At 50.7% G+C, this 18,561-nt stretch overlaps 1 protein-coding gene across 1 annotated transcript; it reads right to left on the reverse strand.

Moving 5' to 3' along the window:
• Positions 1-13,783: 13,783 nt before the first annotated feature.
• Positions 13,784-16,030, reverse strand: LOC144123499 (uncharacterized). The gene is made up of 2 exons (XM_077656315.1): positions 15,958-16,030; positions 13,784-14,509 (listed from the first exon to the last, which is right to left on the reverse strand). The coding sequence occupies exon 2, from the start codon at positions 14,478-14,480 to the stop codon at positions 14,037-14,039; it is 444 nt and encodes a 147-aa protein (XP_077512441.1). The 5' UTR covers positions 14,481-14,509; positions 15,958-16,030; the 3' UTR covers positions 13,784-14,036.
• Positions 16,031-18,561: the final 2,531 nt, after the last annotated feature.

An 18,561-nucleotide genomic window follows, 5' to 3' on the forward strand; every position in this document is an offset into this window, starting at 1 on the left:
GTGACAAGCGGCAGCGCATAGAGCACCGCCCCCAATGCTTCGGCATTGTATAGACGCAGCGCGGCTTGCTGGGAGATGCCCTGGCCTCGAGCGGTAAGTTTGTGCACGGTGGCGGTGATCCTCTTCATCTGCAGATAGGCCTTGGTGGCCGCAAGGAGGAAGGAAAGGCGCCAGTCGATGTCCAGGCCTAGGTACCGCACCGATTTACGCCAAGACATCGGAGTCCCGTCAATTGACAGTGGCGCAAGGTTCGCGCGCGAGCGCGAAACGCAGGCCATGGCCACCGATTTGTCCGCGCTCAGCGACAGACCAAGGCCGCGTAAGCTGGCATCGATTGCGGTCAGAGCTCCCTGATGGCACCGCCGCACGCGGAGCGCCGCGCCCGGTGGTCTCCGGCACCACAGAGCTATGTCGTCTGCATACATGGACATATACACATGGTGTCGGCCGCTCGTGGGAAGGGAGGCCGGCACCACCGACATGGCCACATTAAACATAAATGGTGATAAGACACGCCCATGTCCACCGGGCGAGGCTTGGAGAGCTTACCCCCTACTGGTACGCGCATGGTGCGCCCACTCAGGAAGCCGTGAACGTATCGCAAAAGGCGCCCGCTCACACCGGGCCCCTCAAGCACCGCGAGAATAGGCGTGCGCTGAACGTTATCGAAAGCGCCCGAGACGTCCAGTAGCAGCAGCAGCACAGCCTGGCATGCTCCACTGCTGTAACAACGTCCGATATAGAATCAGCCGTGCACCGCATCCCACGGAAACCCGTCTGCCTCTCGTCAAACAAATCAGCCTCCTCAGCCCGCTCGTTCAGACTCTGAACGCCATATGCTCCATGAGCTTATCTGCCACCGATGTTAATGCCACTGGCCGATATCCGCTCATGTCCGTAAGTGGGCGCCCTGTCTTTCGGCTAGGACAAACAATCGCTGTTCGCCAATCCTCCGGTAGCTCCCCGCGTTCCCACACCAGGTAGATCTGCTGCAGGAGGATCTGTAGTAGCTGTGCATCCAGGTTTCGCAGCATCTGGTATGTCATCCCGTCCGGTCCGGGCGCCGAGCGGCGGCGGCAACGCTGCAGCGCATTGTTCAGTTCCGCAGCGGTGATCGGCGCATCACATGAACCTTCCGAGGCGACGGATGAGGGACTGGCGTCGCTTCTGCATGGGGCTCTCCGGAGCAGCTATGTTAGCTGCGTTTTGCGGGGCTGGGAGGCACGAACCGGTCGGCAAACCACTCTGCCAGCTCTTCAAAGCTGAACCCGCTGGAGATTGCGAGGGCGGACAGCGGTTGACGGTTTTCCTGTGGTTCTGTGATGCGCCGCAGGGTGTCAAACAGCTTTCGCGAGATGACATCTTCCTCCATCCTTTGGCATAGTAAAGCCCACTGTCGGCGGTATAGCTCGTTGGCGTGGCGACACCCTGCCGCGTCCAGACGCTTGTAGACAGTCCAGTCGGCGGCTATGTCAAGGTACGAACACACCAGCGGAAAAAACGCGCGGCAGGCCGCTGGCGGCACAGTTCGCGGCGCGAAAGTAACGGCCACACCGGCGGCGAAGGGTGCGCGGGAAAGCGCCGCCGTGGGAAGCTCTTTTCATGCCAAACCCGTCGAAGTCCCTGCTTCCAAAGGAGCGCGCGCGGCTCCACTACAGTGCTCTAGAAACTCTGTTCTAGACCACAGTAGCTCCGCTGCTGCCGCTGGAATGCAACTTTGGTGCGCCAAAAGGTGGAAGCAAAGACGCTCCCCACGTGAACAAGCTGGGCGCTCCTGATTGGTCTCCCCGCTCAGCGGCGCGCGGAAAGCCGCTGAAAATGGCTCCTCGACCCATCCTCCGCGCGGCAGATCAACCCATTGCCGCGGCATGGTTCGCGGCAGGCAGCTTGCCGCCGGCGGCGTGCCGCGCGCGTTTTGCCACTGGTGTGTTCATACCTTCAGTCCGTCGAGCCCGTCGCTCTGCGCGATCTCTCTTCTAGCGCAGATTGAGCAGCTTCATATGAGGTGTGGGCTGCCCTGCCCTTACATCTGCTCGTTGGGTGGCTGCGAGAGCGCTTCGGACTAGACTTGAAATGAAATCTGCGCCAGTGGCCGCCGCCTCGTCGACCGCCCGCCTAAACGCCCTCCAGTTGGAAATGGAGTAGGCACGTTTGGGGCGCGCTTCCAATGCAATGGGTTCGATTAGGATGGAGTAATGATCCGAGTGCCAGAGGGATGGTGATAGGTGCCATGTCGCCTCGATGCCTCTGGATGCGAAGGCAACGTCGATGCAGAGCCGGTTGTTCCGGTTGCCACCGCGGCGGGTTAACATACCTCTTGATCTTGACATCAACCATTAATATAACCCTGACAGGGTGGGCGCGATTGCGTATCCAGTGTGCGGAACGCAACGTTACAGACGAAAAGGAAATAATAATAATAACAATTGGTTTTCCGGGAAAGGAAATGTCGCAGTATGTCATATCTCGGCGGACACCTGAACCGCGCCATTAGGAAATGGATAAAGGAGGGTCTGTAAGAAGAGAGGAATAAAGAGGTGCTGTAGTGGAGGGCTGCGAGAATATTTTCTACCACCCGGGGATCTTTAACGTGCACTGACATCGCACAGCACACATGCGCATTAGCGTTTCGCCTCCATCGAAACGCAGCCCCCGCGGTCGGGTTCGAACCCGGGAACTCCAGATCAGTATACGAGCGCCCTAACCACTGAGACACCGCGGCAGGTAACCGTTACAGACGCCAAGTTTAGCAATAGCTGAACCGCAGCTAATTTTGTAGCGGGTGCTACCATAGGGAGCTACACTAGGCTATAATATATATATATATATATATATATATATATATATATATATATATATATATATATATATATATATATATATATATATATATATATATATATATATATATATATATATATATAATTGTTTTTGGGGGGAAAGGAAATGGCGCAGTATCTGTCTCATATATCGTTGGACACCTGAACCGCGCCGTTAAGGGAAGGAATAAAGGAGGGATTGAAAGAAGAAAGGAATAGGTGCCGTAGTGGAGGGCTCCGGAGTAATTTCGACCACCTGGGGATCTTTAACGTGCACTGACATCGCGCAGCACAGGGGCGGCTTAGAGTTTTTCCTCCATAAAAACGCAGCCGCCGCGGTCGGGTTCGAACCCGGGAACTCCGGATGTAGAGCATTTTGCGGCACAGTCAGGACGCCAGTTGTGCGCATGCGCCTTTACCATGGTACATGTGGGAGACCAGTTGTGCGCATGCGCCGTTACCATCGCAACCGGGGAGGAGGAGTGAGTGCGCCGCGCCTTTCCTCAAAATGAATAATAATAATAATTGTTTTTTTTTTGGGGGGGGGGAAAGGAAATGGCGCAGTATCTGTCTCATATATCCTACTTTCAATTTTCAGTTTTCTCTCTCTTTGCCACCCGCCGCGGTGGCTCAGTGGTTAGGGCGCTAGACTACTGATCAGGAGTTCCCGGGTTCGAACCCGACCGCGGCGGCTGCGTTTTTATGGAGGAAAAACGCTAAGGCGCCCATGTGCTGTGCGATGTCAGTGCACGTTAAAAATCGCCAGGTCGTAGAAATTATTCCGGAGCCCTCCACTACGGCACCTCATTCTTCCTTTCTTTCACTCCCTCCTTTATCCCTTCCCTTACGGCGCGGTTCAGGTGTCCAACGATATGTGAGACAGATACTGCGCCCTTTCGTTTCCACAAAAACCAATTATTATTATTATTATTATTATTATTATTATTATTATTATTATTATTATTATTATTATTATTATTATTATTGTTCTTTCCCTCCCTCCTTTATCCCTTCGTTTACGGCGTGGTTCGGGTGTCCACCGAGATATGTGAGACGGTTACTGTGCTTTGCGCGCTCGCGGCATCATCTGGCATGACGTCACATCGCGCGGCTCGCAGCCGCCGCCGTTTGGTATGATGTCACACCGCGTTCATCACCCGAAACGCGCGTCGTCGCATGCGCAGCATTACGTATAAAAGGCGGAGATGTAATCGGCGGCTGTATTGCAACGCTTGATATGGATGCACAGAAGGAGAGTCCAGCCACTGCTAAACGGCGGTATAGACAAGAGAACATTAATAATAATAATAATTGTTTTTTGGGGGAAAGGAAATGGTGCAGTATCTGTCTCATATATCTTTGGACACCTGAACCGCGCAGTAAGGGAAGGGATATAGGAGGGAGTGAAAGAAGAAAGGAAGAATAGGTGCCGTAGTGGAGGGCTCCGGAATAATTTCGACCACCTGGGGATCTTTAACGTGCACTGACATCGCACAGCACACGGGCGCCTTAGCGTTTTTCCTCCATAAAAACGCAGCCGCCGCGGTCGGGTTCGAACCCGGGAACTCCGGATCAGTTGTCGAGCACCCTAACCACTGAGCCACCGCGGCGAACTCTTCCGATCCTGAGGTTGTAGCCTGGCAGTTGGCTACTCAAAAAAGAGAAAATGGGCGTCACAGGGCGAAGAGAGCAGCGGAGACGCCCAAACAGACAGGAACACCTTGCCAAACGAAGACGCCAAACTGCCAAGCGTAATAGACGGCGCATAGCCGTCGTAGATGGAGCCTATGGAAGGCGTCAGTCAACGTATATTTTCGCTTGTTCCCGTAACAAAAATCGCATCCATTGAATTGATAAAAATTAACAAGAATTTTTCAAGAAAGGGAAGGGTGAAGTAATTATAACGTTTCGGTGGACACCAGAAACGCGCCGTAAGAGAAAGGAGTATGGTAGGTTTGAAAGGAGAGAGAGGGAGAGAAAGGTGTCACAGTGGAGGGTTGCTGAATAATTTTGACCACCTGGTGATCGTGCACTAACAACGCACATCACACGGGCGTCTTTGCGTTTCGCCTTCATCAAAACACGGCCGCCGAGCCGCCGAGGCCGGGATCGAACCTGGAAATCTGGCTCGGTAGCCGAGCTACAAGAATAATAATTGGTTTTTGGGGAAAGGAAATGGCGCAGTATCTGTCTCGTATATCTTTGGACACCTGAACCGCACTGTAAGAGGTCTACGGCACCTATTCTTCCTTTCTTCTTTCACTCCCTCCTTTATCCCTTCCCTTACGGTGCGGTTCAGGTGTCCAAAGATACATCAGACAGATACTGCGCCATTTCCTTTCCCCAAAAACCAATTATTATTATCCTTGTAGCTCGGCTACGGAGCCAACAAGCCGCGGCGGCGTTTAATAAGAAATATTCGGCATTGGGTGGTTGGGCAGCTAGAAAAAGCGCATTATGCAGAACTGTCGCAACTGGCACGACATGGTTTTACGCCCTGAAGGGAAGATCAGTGCATGAGCACTAATGTTGTTGCCGTGCAGTAAACTTCGTCGATTACAAAGTCTAGCAGATATTTGCAGGCGTCGATAAGGACCACTGGAGCATTGCCACCTGGCAGCCGCAAATTGTGTGACCACTGGCATCTTTCGAGGGCGCTTTGAGCCCTACAGTCCTTTCTCCACCATTACGCCTTTAATACACTGCCTCTTCAAATGCAGTGGTTCTGATATGTAGCAGTCTCTTCTTGCTACATATCAGTGTTTTGAAGTTTCTTTTAAAGTTAATGCAACAGTTCAAACTGCCATAGGAAACCAGTATGGAACGCTTTTGAAGGTAGCAATAACGTTAATTGCAGGAAAATAACTTAAGACTGTCGTTGTGAGCCTAGAGTCCTGCCTCCACCATTACGCAGAGTTAAAACATTGCCTCTTCAAATGCCCCGTGCACCGCATGGCTTTGGATGCGGTCAGGTCTACTGGCTGACCAACGAAAACCAAGCGTTAAAAGGTATCTCGGCGCCTAATGTCATGCCGAGAAGGAAATGACATTCTTCCTCTCTCGTGTTTGATAAATAAGCCACAAAGTCCAATCTAAAGCGTTTATTATGCGTTAAGTACCAGCAATAGCTTGAGGTCCACTAGGACGTAAGAATCACCTCAGCTTCGTAATCGTCATCGTCGTATCACCGCTAAGGGTGCGGTGGTCACAGACGTATACGCGCGTCCGTGTGTCCTCTGCTCCATTCGGCTCGTCGGGTCCCCGCAGCGTCGAAGTTTGCTGGGACCTGACGCACTGTGGAGGACGGAGTCTTGTGAGACGAGCGGAAACATCAGACACCGGGGCGTTCAGGTGCCGACATCCAGGAAGAGGAACAACGACAAAGGCCATCGCCCTTGGCGCTAGAGCCTCGCATGGTTGCTACGGGGCCTTTCAACCGAGCGCTCCTGCTCCGTACACGCTTCCCCCAGGATGGTAATCGACGGTACAGACTCCATGGAAGCGGGGAAGCCGTCCTTCCACTATAACACTTCCGGTAAAGGAGATCCGCAGGGGAAATGGCTGGCCGTTGCACGGTGCTCTGGTTTAACCTGTCGACAGCTGCGGCCAAGCCTCCATCGTCACTCTGCCTCCGCACGTGCGGTTCCCTACGGTCCGTCGGTGGCTGCTCCGACTGGTGGCCCTTGTGGCTACGTCTGCACTGGCTGGTGGTGGCAGAGGGGCGCTGGCAGGAAGCCATCGCGATTCGATCAGCACAAACTTTGTCTCCTGCAGGAAAAACGACATATTCTGTTATGACGAACGCCTCGATGCAGGGCGCGGAACCTGTAATGTATTTAGGCGTGCGGTGGCGTGGCAACGCTCACAACTGGAGGTGGTGCCCCGTAGAGAGCGTTGCAGGGTTCATTCTCACGCAGTGTCACATAACTGCTGCAAATTCAGCCTAAGTTCCTCCATCAAACAGATGCGTATGGTACGGTATAAATAAAAGGACACTGGTTCTTAAAAACAGCAAGCACAACGCGGAAGCATATAAACTGTTTCGACGAGAACGCATTGCATAGCTGGTCAGGACGCACATCGATCGGCGTCCCTGGGCATATGAAAGAAATTGGTGATTTTTGGAAGTACTCTGATTTTTACCAAGCTTACCTTCCCCTGTTCCCCGCATAGCAACAAAGGCCTGTGTAGCCGTCCACTTCGTAACATAAAAACTAATTCCCTTAAAGTCTGAATCGTTCAGCGCAACTAAGCACGTCTAATATTGGACGCGACTGACGTGCTACATACGCTTTGGTTTAGAGGAGTCACGTCAGCAAATTAGTTCATCGAGTCACTGTAGAGCAAGGAGACGGCAAACGACACAAACAGCACTAAAGGATGAGTGGTGCGTTCCAAGAGGAACTCACTATATGCACTGCTTCATCGCCAAAACACGAATGTTAAGCCTGTCCGTTTCACATAGATGTATACTTACGTTCCACGTTGAGCCTTCCTAACGCGCATATATTGTCTACGAGAACTTCGATGCAAATGATAAAGAAGGCCACCGCTGAAAATGCTGTCCGGAACCATACAGCGTCCCAACAGACGGGCCTCGCGAACGCTTACTGTTTTAAGGTGTTCGCTGGAATGCAGCATCAGAGGAAAAGCAGCTGTGTCCAAGAGTGCAACGCCAACGCAGCAGAGACGTGCAACGGCAACCAGACTTGAGCCGCCAGCAGCATCTGTGCCGGACGAGAGCGTCTCTCCTTCTGCAGCGGCCCTGCCAAGCATTTGGCAAAGTATTTAAACTGAAAGGAGCATGATCATACGGAAAGCTCAATAACTAAAGACCAATATTACAAAGAACTAGCCCATTCTGAAGCCCTCTCAGCAGAAGAAAAGGCCAGCTTGTTCACCTAACACCGATCGTTATAAATTCTCTCCTAAGCCTAAGTTAACTATCACGTCAACCTCTCCTTAGAGCTGTCTGATAGTGAAAATAGAAGACAACAGAACTGAAGTCCCGGAACTTTTTGCCAAAGGGGTGATGCAAAAGAAAGCGCATGCACAAAAGGAAATCAAACGACACTTACTCAGAAATATGTCGTTCCGATTCAGCAGACTGTAGTAGTCTTCCAGCACGGGAAGCAGCTGTCGTTGTGGCACGATTTTGCAGTGGAATGAAAGAAGCACGCGCAGTCAATGCTAATGTTGCCAGCATGTATATCTAACATGCGTTTATTTTTCGGTTCCTTCCGATCATTGCGAAATGTTTCCTTTTTTTAAAAACGGGCGTGAAATTTCGAGGCTGAATTTCTACCAAGAAGAGACACGAATGTGTTTTCCTGCTAATTTTTCTGTACGGCTGTTCTCAAACTTTTTCTCAGCAAGGAAAAAAAAACGATCACCCATGAAAACAGTTGTCGTCAAGGTTTAAAAAAGTCATTGCCGGGTTACTCTGCTAAATTTCTGCCTTCACAGATCTGGCCTTGCGGTTTTCCCATTGAGCCCCTTTTGTTCCGAACCTGTGACAATAGATTACTTCTTGCTGTACGAGGCGCCCTTTGCAAATTCCGTTTCAGCAGCTGGGTTTGCCTGTTCCCTCTGCGGTTGTTCTTTCCATTGGCGCATCTTTGCTTGGGCGAAGCGACATTAGTGTGATCTCTGCTGTGCAAAATTTCGTTCAGGAAACGCAGCGATTATGATGCTCATTTTTTTCCCGCGCACAGTCAGTACGAAATTAAAACATCACACGCATTGTATACTATTATGTGCATTAAGCAACTGTCCCTTCTTCGATTTCCAAGTTAACAGCACCCCTGTACCCGCCGCGGTGACTCTGTGGTTAAGGCGCTCGGCTACTGATCCGGAGTTCCCGGGTTCGAACCCGACCGCGGCGGCTGCGTTTTTATGGAGGAAAAACGCTAAGGCGCCCGTGTGCTGTGCGATGTCAGTGCACGTTAAAGATCCCCAGGTGGTTGAAATTATTCCGGAGCCCTCCACTACGGCACCCCTTTCTTCCTTTCTTCTTTCACTCCCTCCCTTATCCCTTCCCTTACGTCGCGGTTCAGGTGTCCAACGATATATGAGACAGATACTGCGCCATTTCCTTTCCCCAAAAAACCAATTATTATCACTAACAGCACCCCTGTCATTGCATCTTCCAATCTGTCTGCCTATATTTTATTACACATTTTCCCATAAAAAAACGTTCCTGTTTGCAGCAATTAACCTCTAGTGCCTTGGCCACTCCCTGTAGTGGGTATGTGGCAGTTTTATTTGAGGCCAACAATTGGTACCAACCAGTTCAATGTTGAAGTTTGCGTTCCCTGCCTGGGTCGGAAGTGCGGCTTGATGATGATGATGGTGAAAAAACAGGATATTTGCAGAGCTGGATAAGGGCCACCTTAGGATTGTCTTGCGTGCTGGCCGCCACGACTTTTTTCTAGATTAAATAGAGACGACCGGTGATCTTTGAAGAGCGCTCCGAGCCCTACAGTCCTGCCCTCACTACTACGCCGCGTTAAATCACTGCCTCTTCTAATGCTCCATGCACCACATGCCATTGGATGAGGTCAGGTCAACAGGCTTTCCACACAGCGTTAAGGGGTAGCTCGTAGCGTAATCTGACGCCGAGAAGTATATGGCATTCTTCCTCTCTCGTGTTCAATAAAACAGCCACAAAGTTCAATCTAAAGCGTTTATTATGCGTTAAAGTACCAGCAATAATTTGCGGTCCACTAGGACGTATGCACCACCCGAGCGTCGCCATCGCCATTGGCGCCCCACCCCACGGGGTCTGCTGATCACTGGTGGACGTGCGTCCGTGTGTCCTCTGCTCGAAGAGCCGCGTCGGGTCCCAGCAGCACCAACGTTTGCTGGAACCGGCACCCTACGATTATTCCCTATGCGTCGTAGCTGCGAGGACCGGGTCTTGAGAGCCAAGAGGAAACCTCAGACACCGGGGCGTCGAGGTCCCGACAGCGAGGCACAGGAGCGGGCGACGCAGGCCATCACCCTTGGCGCTGGAGCCACGTATGTTGCTACGGGGCCTTAGCACCGAACGCTCCTGCTCCGTAGACGCTTCCCCAGGATGCTGGCTCATCGACGATGTAGCCTCCATGGAAACAAAGAAGTCACCGCACTCAGCACTATACTTCCGGTAACTCCGGACATCCGCAGAGGAGAAGGCTGGCCGGTGCAGGAAGCTCTGGTGTAAACTATCAACAGCTCCGGCCAGGCCTCCACCGTCACTCGGCCTCCGCACGTGCGGTTCCCTTCGGTCCGTCTGTGGCTGCTGCGACTGGCGGCCCTTGTGGCTACGTCTGCACTGGCTCGTGGTGACATAGGGGTTCTGGCAGGAGGCCATCGTGATGCGATCAACACAAACTCTGCCACCTGCAGGAAAGGAAAATTTTCTGTTATGCCGAACGCCCCGGTATAGGGCGCAGAGATTGCAATGTATTTCACCATTCAGTGGCAGGACAACGCACACAGCTGGAGGTGGCACCCCATAGACATCAGTGCAGGGTTGATTCTCACGTAGTGTTCCATCACTGCTGTAAATTGAGCGTCAGGTCTTGATTCATACAAATGCGTATACGCCTCCATATAAATCAAAGCAGAGTGCTTCTAAAAAATGGCAAGCACAACGCGGAAGCATAGATGCTGTTTCGATGAGAACGCATAGCATAGCTGGTAAGGACGCACATCTGTCGACATCCTTGGGCATGTGAAAGAAATTGGAGATTTCTGCAACTACTCTGATTTTTACCAAAATTACCTTTTCCCCCTCCCCCTCCCATCATAGCAACAAACGCCCGAGTAGCCGCAAACTTTGAAGAGTCTAGCGCAATTAAGCACGCCTAATAATGGAAGCGACTAACGTGCTACATACGCTTTTGTTTGGAAGTGTCACGTCAGCAAATCAGTGCATCGAGTGGCTGTAGCCAATGAGACGCCAAAGGGCAATGACAACAGTAAAGAATGAACGGTGCTTTCCAAGCTCGCTACATACCGCCGCTTGTTCGCGATAAACACAAATCTTAAACGTCACCGTTTCACGAAAATGGATTCTTACATGCCACATTCGGCCTTCCTAATGCGCATCCAATGTCTACGAAAACTTGAATGCAAATGATAAATACGACGACACCGCTGAAAATGCTGTCCGGAACCAAACAGCGTCCCGTCGGACAAGCATCACTTAAAGTTTGTTGACCTTTGCTGGGAAGGCGTTTGAAAGCATGCAGCATCAGAGGAAAAGCGGCTGTGTTCAAGTTTTAAACGCTAACGCAGCAGAGACGTGCAATGGCAGTCAGACTTAGCCGCCAGCAGAGTTGGTGCCGGACGCGAGCGTCTCTGCTTCTGCAGCGGCCAAGCTAAGCATTTGGACAAGTATTTAAATTGCTAGGACCGCGAAAAGTAAAGACGCCGATTAAAGAAAGACCACGATTACAAAGAACTAGCCCATTCTGAAACCATCCCTGCAGAAGGAAGCGCTAGCCTGTTCAGCTGACACCGATCTTTATGAATTCCAACTTAGGACTAAGTTAATGCGTCAACCTCCCCTTAAACCTGTCTGCTAGTGAAAATAGTGTACAACTGCAGTGAGGACGCGGAACTTTTTGCAGGAGGGACGATGCAACAGAGAGCATACATAAAAAATGAAAATAAACTTTACTTACTCAGAAAGGTGTCGATCCACTCGGGAGACAGTAGTACACCGCCAGCACGGGAACCATCACTCGTCGTGGCACGATCCTCGAGTGGAATGAAAGAAGCACGCACCGTCAACGCTGTATATGATGTTGCCAGCATTGATATCTAACACCAGTTTTGGTTGGTTGGTTTTTAGGGAAAGGAAATGGCGCAGTATCTGTCTCCTCTGTCGGCGGAACCGCGCCGTAAGGGGAGCGATAAACGAAGAAATGAAAGAAGAAAGAGGTGGGGGGCCGTGGTGGAGGCCTCCGGAATAATTTCGACCACCTGGGGATCTTTAAAGTGCACTCACATCGCACTGCACACGGGCGCCTTAGCGTTTCGCCTCCATCGAAACGCAGCCGCCGCGGTCGAGTTCGAACCCGGGAACTCCGGATCAGTAGCCGAGCGCGCTAACCACTGAGCCACCGCGGCGGGTCAATTTTTCGCTTCCTTCAGATCACTGCGGAATAAAGTTTTTTTTTTTCTAACGGGCGCGAAGTTTTTGGGCCTGAAATTTTACCAAGAAGAGAGACAAATGTGTTTTCCCGCTTATTCTCCTTTACGGCCGGCCTTAATATTTTCCCAGCAAGGAAAAGAAAATGACCACCTACGAAAACAGCTGGCGCCAAGGTTGTTTAAAAAAGAAAGTGATTTATTTAGTGTTGGATTTTGCGTGAACCATAATATAGCACTTAAAAATTACGATGTTGTGCTTAAGGGAAGGGATAAAGGAGGGATTGAAAGAAGAAAGAGGCGGCCGCAGTGGAGGGCTCCGGAATAATTTCGACCACCTGGGGATCTTTAACATGCACTAATATATGTCACAGCACGCGGGTGCCTGTTGCGCAGCAAAGAAAGGCTTTACCTTATTCGGTATTAACTTGTGGCCGTCTGTATTTCCGCTTCCTTCCGCAATAAAAATACATATCTGGAATTCTGTAACAGGAAAAATGATTCCTCAGGAATGAATGAATGAAAGCTTATTATTGATTCTCTTAGGGGGGTGGTAGCGGTGGAGGACGAAGTCTTCATCTTGAAGCTTGGGTCATCCTTGGCCGTGGCTGGGCCCCTATTCCAGGGCTCCACTGAGTCGGGCCACCTCGCTTGCGTGCGCTACTAGGGCCCTTTGGACCCCGAGCTCGCAGCTGGTGAGCCGGCTCTCCCATTGCTCCGCACATGATGTTTTGTGTTTGTGGAATGCATGATTTCTTTCGCACTCCCACGTGATATGGTGTAATGTCGGTCGTGCTCCGCACCAAGGGCAGTTGGCGCTATACTGTGTGGGGAACATCTTGTTTAGTATGTCTAAGTTAGGAAAGGAGCCGGTTTGCAGTCTACGCCATACTGTGGCCTCCTCCTTGGTTAATGCTTTATGCGGTGGGGGATATTGGATTCTTAGCCCCTTGTATAGGTTTAGTAATTCCGAATAGCTGTCCCCACAAGCGACCTGAGACTCCTCCGGGGTTACCGACGTTCCTGCTCGGCTGGTCATTCCTCGTGCTAGGTTGTCTGCCCCTTCATTGCCCCTGATCCCCGCGTGACTTGGTATCCAGATTAAACTTTGCCGTTCCTCGGGGAGCGGGGCTCCACCGCGGCTTTTGAGCGCCGTACTGCTAATTCTGCCTCGGATATAGTTCCGGCACGCTTCTTGCGAATCTGTTAAAATGTTAAGGGATTTCCCTGTTTTATATCCTTCTCTAGCTGCCAGGGCAAGAAAATTGCGCAGTAGCTGTCTCATCTCTGTGGACACCAGAACCGCACCATAGAGAAAGGGAACAAGATGGGAGTGAAATGACAGAGAGAAAGAGGTTCCGCAGTGGAGGGCTCCACAATAATTTCGCACACCTGGGGACCTTCGTGCACTAAAATCGAACAGCACACAGGACTCTGCGAAAAGCACAGAAGAAAAAATACTTTATTCAGAACTATCGCAACTGGCATCGCACGCTTTTTCGACCTGAAGAAAGATTAGTCCATGAGCAGTAGACATTCCTGCCGCGGCATAGACTTCGCCAAATGCAAACACTAATAGATACGTGCAGACGTGGATAAGGTCCCTTGGAGAATTGTCTTGCGACCTGCCAGTAACGAGTCTACTCTAGATTAAAGGAAATACGACCGGTGAAATTCAGAGAGCGCTCCACGCCCTATAGTCCTGCCTCCACCTTTACGCCGAGTTAAAACACTGCCTCTTCAAATGCTAAATGCGCCACAAGGCGTTGCATGAGGTCAGGTCTCCAGGCTGACCGCCTAGCGTTAATAGGTAGCTTGGCGCTTAACCTGACGCCGAGAAGGAAATGGCATTCTTCCCCTCTCGTATTCATTAAAACAGCCAAACAGTCCAATCGAAAACGTTTATTATGCGTTAATAACCGGCAATAATTCGCGGTCGAATAGGACGTCTCCACCACCTGAACATCGTCGTCGCCTTTGGCGCCCAACCCCACGGGTTGTGGTGGTCACAGACGTATTCGCGCGTCCGTGTGTCCTCTGCTCGATGAGCCTCGTCGGGTCCCCGCAGCGCCGACGTTATTTGGAACCCGAGCAGAGAAGCGGAATGCACGGAGGACGGGCAGTTGAGCTCCCGTCAGCGAAGAACAGGAGCGGGCGACGAAGGCCATCACCCTTGGCGATGGAGCCTCGCACGGCTGCTAAGGGCCTTAGCACCGAGCGCTCCTGCTCCGTAGAAGCGGCCCCCGAATGCTGGCTCATTGACGATGCAGCCCTCATGGAAGCGGACAAGCTGGGCAACCAATTCCGGTAACTCCGCTGGAAAAGCATCTGCAGGGGAAATGGCTGGCCGTTGCATGAAGCTCTGGTGTAAGCTGTCGACAGCTCCGGCCAGGCCTCCACGTCACTCTGCCTCCGCTCCTGCGGTTCCCTTAGGACCGTGTGTGGCTGCGGCGACTGGTGGCCCTTCTGGCTACGGCTGCACTGGCTCATGGTGGCATATGGGTGCAGACAGGAGGCCATCGCGATGAGATCGACACAAATTTTGTCGCCTGCAGGAAAGACAAAATATTCCGTTATGCTGAACGCCCTTACTCAGGGCGTGGAGCCTGAAATGTATTTCACCGTGCGGTGGCGTCACAACGCTCACAAGTGGAGGTTGTGCTGCTCCTTCGTTTAACTCTTTCTTGATCGTGCAGTGTTTTATAACAGCTCTAAATTCAGCGTCAGTTACCTGCGTCTTTAAATAAATCAAAGGTCATTGCCTCTATACAAAAGCACGCACAGCGGAGAAGCATGCATGCTGTTTCATTGAGGACATTGCATAGCATAGCTGGTCGGACGCACATCGGTCGACATCCTTGAGCGTATAATAATAATAATAATAATAATAATAATAATAATAATAATAATAATAATAATAATAATAATAATAATAATAATAATAATAATAATAATAATAATAACAATAATAACTGGTTATGGGGAAAAGGAAATGGCGCAGTAGCGCCGTAAGGGAAGGGTTAAAGGAGTGAAAGAAGAAAGGATGCGTATATGAAACAAATTGGAGATTTCTGCAACTACTCTGATTTTTACCAAACATACGCCTCCCCCTCCCTCCTTAGCAACAAACCCCCGGGTAGCCGCTCACTTGGCAGCTTCGGGCACTGTTAAGCACGCCAAATAAGGGACGCGACTAACATGCTACATACGCTTTGGTTTAGAAGGGTCACGTCAGCAAATTAGTGCATCGAGTGACTATAGAATAAGGAGACGCCAAACGGCACAAACAGCAGTAAAGAATGCACTGTGCGTTCCTAGACGCGCTCACTATATGCACTGCTTGTTCGCGAAAACACGAATGTTAATCCTTACCGTTTCACATAGATGTATATTTGCATACCACGTTGAGCCTTCCTAAGGCGCATATATTGTCTACGAGGACTTGGATGCAAATGATAAAGAAGGCCACCGCTGAAAATGCTGTTCGGAACCAAACCGCGTCCCAAAGGACTGGCCTCGCGAACGCTTACTATTTAAAGGCGTTCGCTAGAATGTAGCATTAAATGAAAAGCGGCTGTGTTCAAGAGTGAAACGCCAACGCAGCAGAGACGTACAGCGGCAACCAGACTTGAGCTGCCAGCAGCGTCTGAGCGGGACGCGAGCGTCTCTGCTTCCGCCGGGGCCCAGCAAATCATTTGGCGAAGTATTTAAACTTCAAGGAGCGCGATCGTACGGAAAGCTCAACAACGAAAGACCAAGATTACAAACAAGTAGGCTGATTTAAAACTCGCTTTACAGAAGAGACAGACAACTTGTATGGCTGAGTGCGACCGTTATAAATTCCATCTTAGGCCTACCGGAACCATGGAGTCAGCCTCCCCTTATAGCTATTTTTTAGTGAAAATAGTGGACAACGCAACTGAGCTCCCGGAAATTTTTGCCGGAGGGACGACGCAAAAGAAAGCGCACACAAAAAATGAAAGCAAACGCCACTTACTCAGAAAGATGTTCCACTCAGCAGACTGTAGTACACTGCCAGCAAGGGAAGCAGCTGTCGTGGCACGATCTTGCAGTGGAATGAAAGAAGCACGCGCCGTAAATCCTGTTGTTGCCAGCATGGATATCTAACATGCGTTTGTGTCTCACTTCCTTCAGATCACGGCGAAATCTTTCCCTTTTTTTTTTTTGGAAACCGGCGTGAAATTTCAGGGGCTGAATTTCTACCAACAAGAGACAGATATGTGTTTTTCTGCTTATTTTCCTGTACGGCCGGTCTGAATCTTCCCCAGCAAGGAAAAAAAATACCACTCATGAGAACAGTTGGCGTCAAGGCTGTTTAAAAAAGAGACATTGCCGGGTTCCTCTGCTAAATTTGTCTTCACAGATCTGGCCTGGCGGTTCTCCCATTGTGCCCTTTTTGTGCCGAAAATGAGACAATAGATTACTTCCTGCTGTAGGAGGCGCCTTTTTCAAATTCAGTTTCACCAGCTGGGTTTGCCTGTGTCCTCTGCGGTTGTTCTTTCGATTGGCGCTTCTCTGCTTGGACGAAGCAACAGAGTGTGAGCTCTGCAGTGCGAAATTTCGTTCAAGAAACGCAGCGATTCTCATTCGAATTTTTTCCCACACTCAGCCAGTGCGAAATTAAAATTTTACAATCACTGTATACTATTATGCGCATTAAGCTATTGTCCCGTCTTCAATTTCCAATTTAAGAGGACCCCTGTCTTTGCGTCTTCCAATCTGTCAGCCTATCTACTATTACACATTTTCCCATCAAAACGGTCCTGTTTGCAGCAATTAACCGCCAGTGTCTTGGCCACTCCCCCGTAGTGGGTATGTGCCAGTTTTATTTGAGGCCAACAATTGGTACGAACCAATTCAGTGTTGAAGTTTGCGTTCCCTGCCTGGATAGGAAGTGCGGCTTGATGATTATGAAAAAAAAAACTGGATATTTTCTGGGCTGGATAAGGACCACTGGAGGTTTGTCTTGCGACCTGGCAGCCGCGAGTCTTGTCTAGATTAGAGAGAGGACGGGTTGTCTTTGGAGAGCGCTCTGAGCCCTACAGTCCTGCCCCCACCATAACCCGGCGCTAAAACACTGCCTCTACAAATGCTCCTTGCACCACATGGCGTTGGATGAGGTCAGGTCAACTGCCTTTCCACCCAGAGTTAAGGGGTAGCTCGTATTGTAATCTAACGCCGAGAAGTATATGGCATTCTTCCTCTCTCTTCTTCAGTAACAGAACCACAAAGTTCAATCTAAAACGTTTATTATGCGTTAAAGAACCAGCAATGATTTGCGGTTCAATAAAACGTATGCACCACCTGAGCGTCGACATCGCCTTCGGCGCTCGCACCACGCGATGTGCTGGTCACTGATGGATGTGCGTCCGTGTGTCCTCTGCTGCATGAGCCGCATCGGGTCCTTGCAGCACCAACGTTCACTAGAACCAGCGCCCTAGAGTTATTCCGAATGAGTCGTAGCTGTAGAGAACGGAGGAGCGGGCGACGAAGGCCATCACCCTTGGCGATGGAGCCTCGCATGCACGGTTGTTACGGGGCCTTAACACCGAGAGCTCCTGCTCCGTAGACGTGGCCCCCGGATGCTGGTTCATCGACGATGTAGCCCTCATGGAAACGGACAAGCCGGACAACCACTTCCGGAAACTCCGCAGGAAGGGCATCCGCCGGGGAAATGGCTGGCCGTTGCACGAAGCTCTGGTGTAAGCTGTAGACAGCTCCGCCCAGGCCTCCATCGTCACTCTGCCTCCGCACGTGCGGTTCCCTTTGGTACGTGTGTGGCAGCTGCGACTGGTGGCCCTTCTGGCTACGTCTGCAGTGGCTCGTGGTGGCAGAGGGGTGCTGGCAGGAGGCCATCGCGATGAATTGACACAAATTCTGCCGCCTGCAGGAAAGACAACATATTCCGTTATGCTGAACGCCCTTACTCAGGGCGTGGAGCCTGAAATGTACTTCACCGTGAGTTGGCATGAAAACGCTCCCATCTCGAGGCTGTCCCCCTTAGACAGCGCTGCAGGGTTCATTTTCACGCAGTGTTTCATAACTGCTGCAAATTCATCGTCAGCATACGGCACCCTATAAATCAAAGGACTCTGCTTCTATAGAAGCAAAGAACAGCAAGCACAACAGAGAAGCATATATTCTGTTTCAGTGCGGATGAATAAATAGCGTAGCCGAACAGGACGCACGTTCGATATCATTGGCCATATATACGAAATAAATTCACAGAAATTCAAAGTCACAAGGCCCCTGTGGGGGGATGAAATTAGAGAGAGATATGCAGCTACGGTCATGTTTACCGAACCTGCCCTGCCTCCAAAACAATGAACGCCCGGGCAGCCGCCCATTTCGTAACCGTAAAGCCTCTTCCGTATACTCGGAAGCGTCAGGTAAAAAATAAGCCGAAAAAGATTATTTCGGAAGGGCCACGTCAGCAATTTAGTGCAAACTTTTGCTGGAATCCAGGGACCATAGAGCAAGGAGACGCCAAACGGCACGAAAACAGTTCAGAACGATGTGTTCCAAGAGACACTCGCCATATATGCCGCCGCCTGTTCGCTAGAAGCCCGAATGTGAACTT

This window comes from Amblyomma americanum, chromosome 3, assembly GCF_052857255.1.
Source record: "Amblyomma americanum isolate KBUSLIRL-KWMA chromosome 3, ASM5285725v1, whole genome shotgun sequence".
Lineage (NCBI taxonomy): Eukaryota > Metazoa > Arthropoda > Arachnida > Ixodida > Ixodidae > Amblyomma > Amblyomma americanum.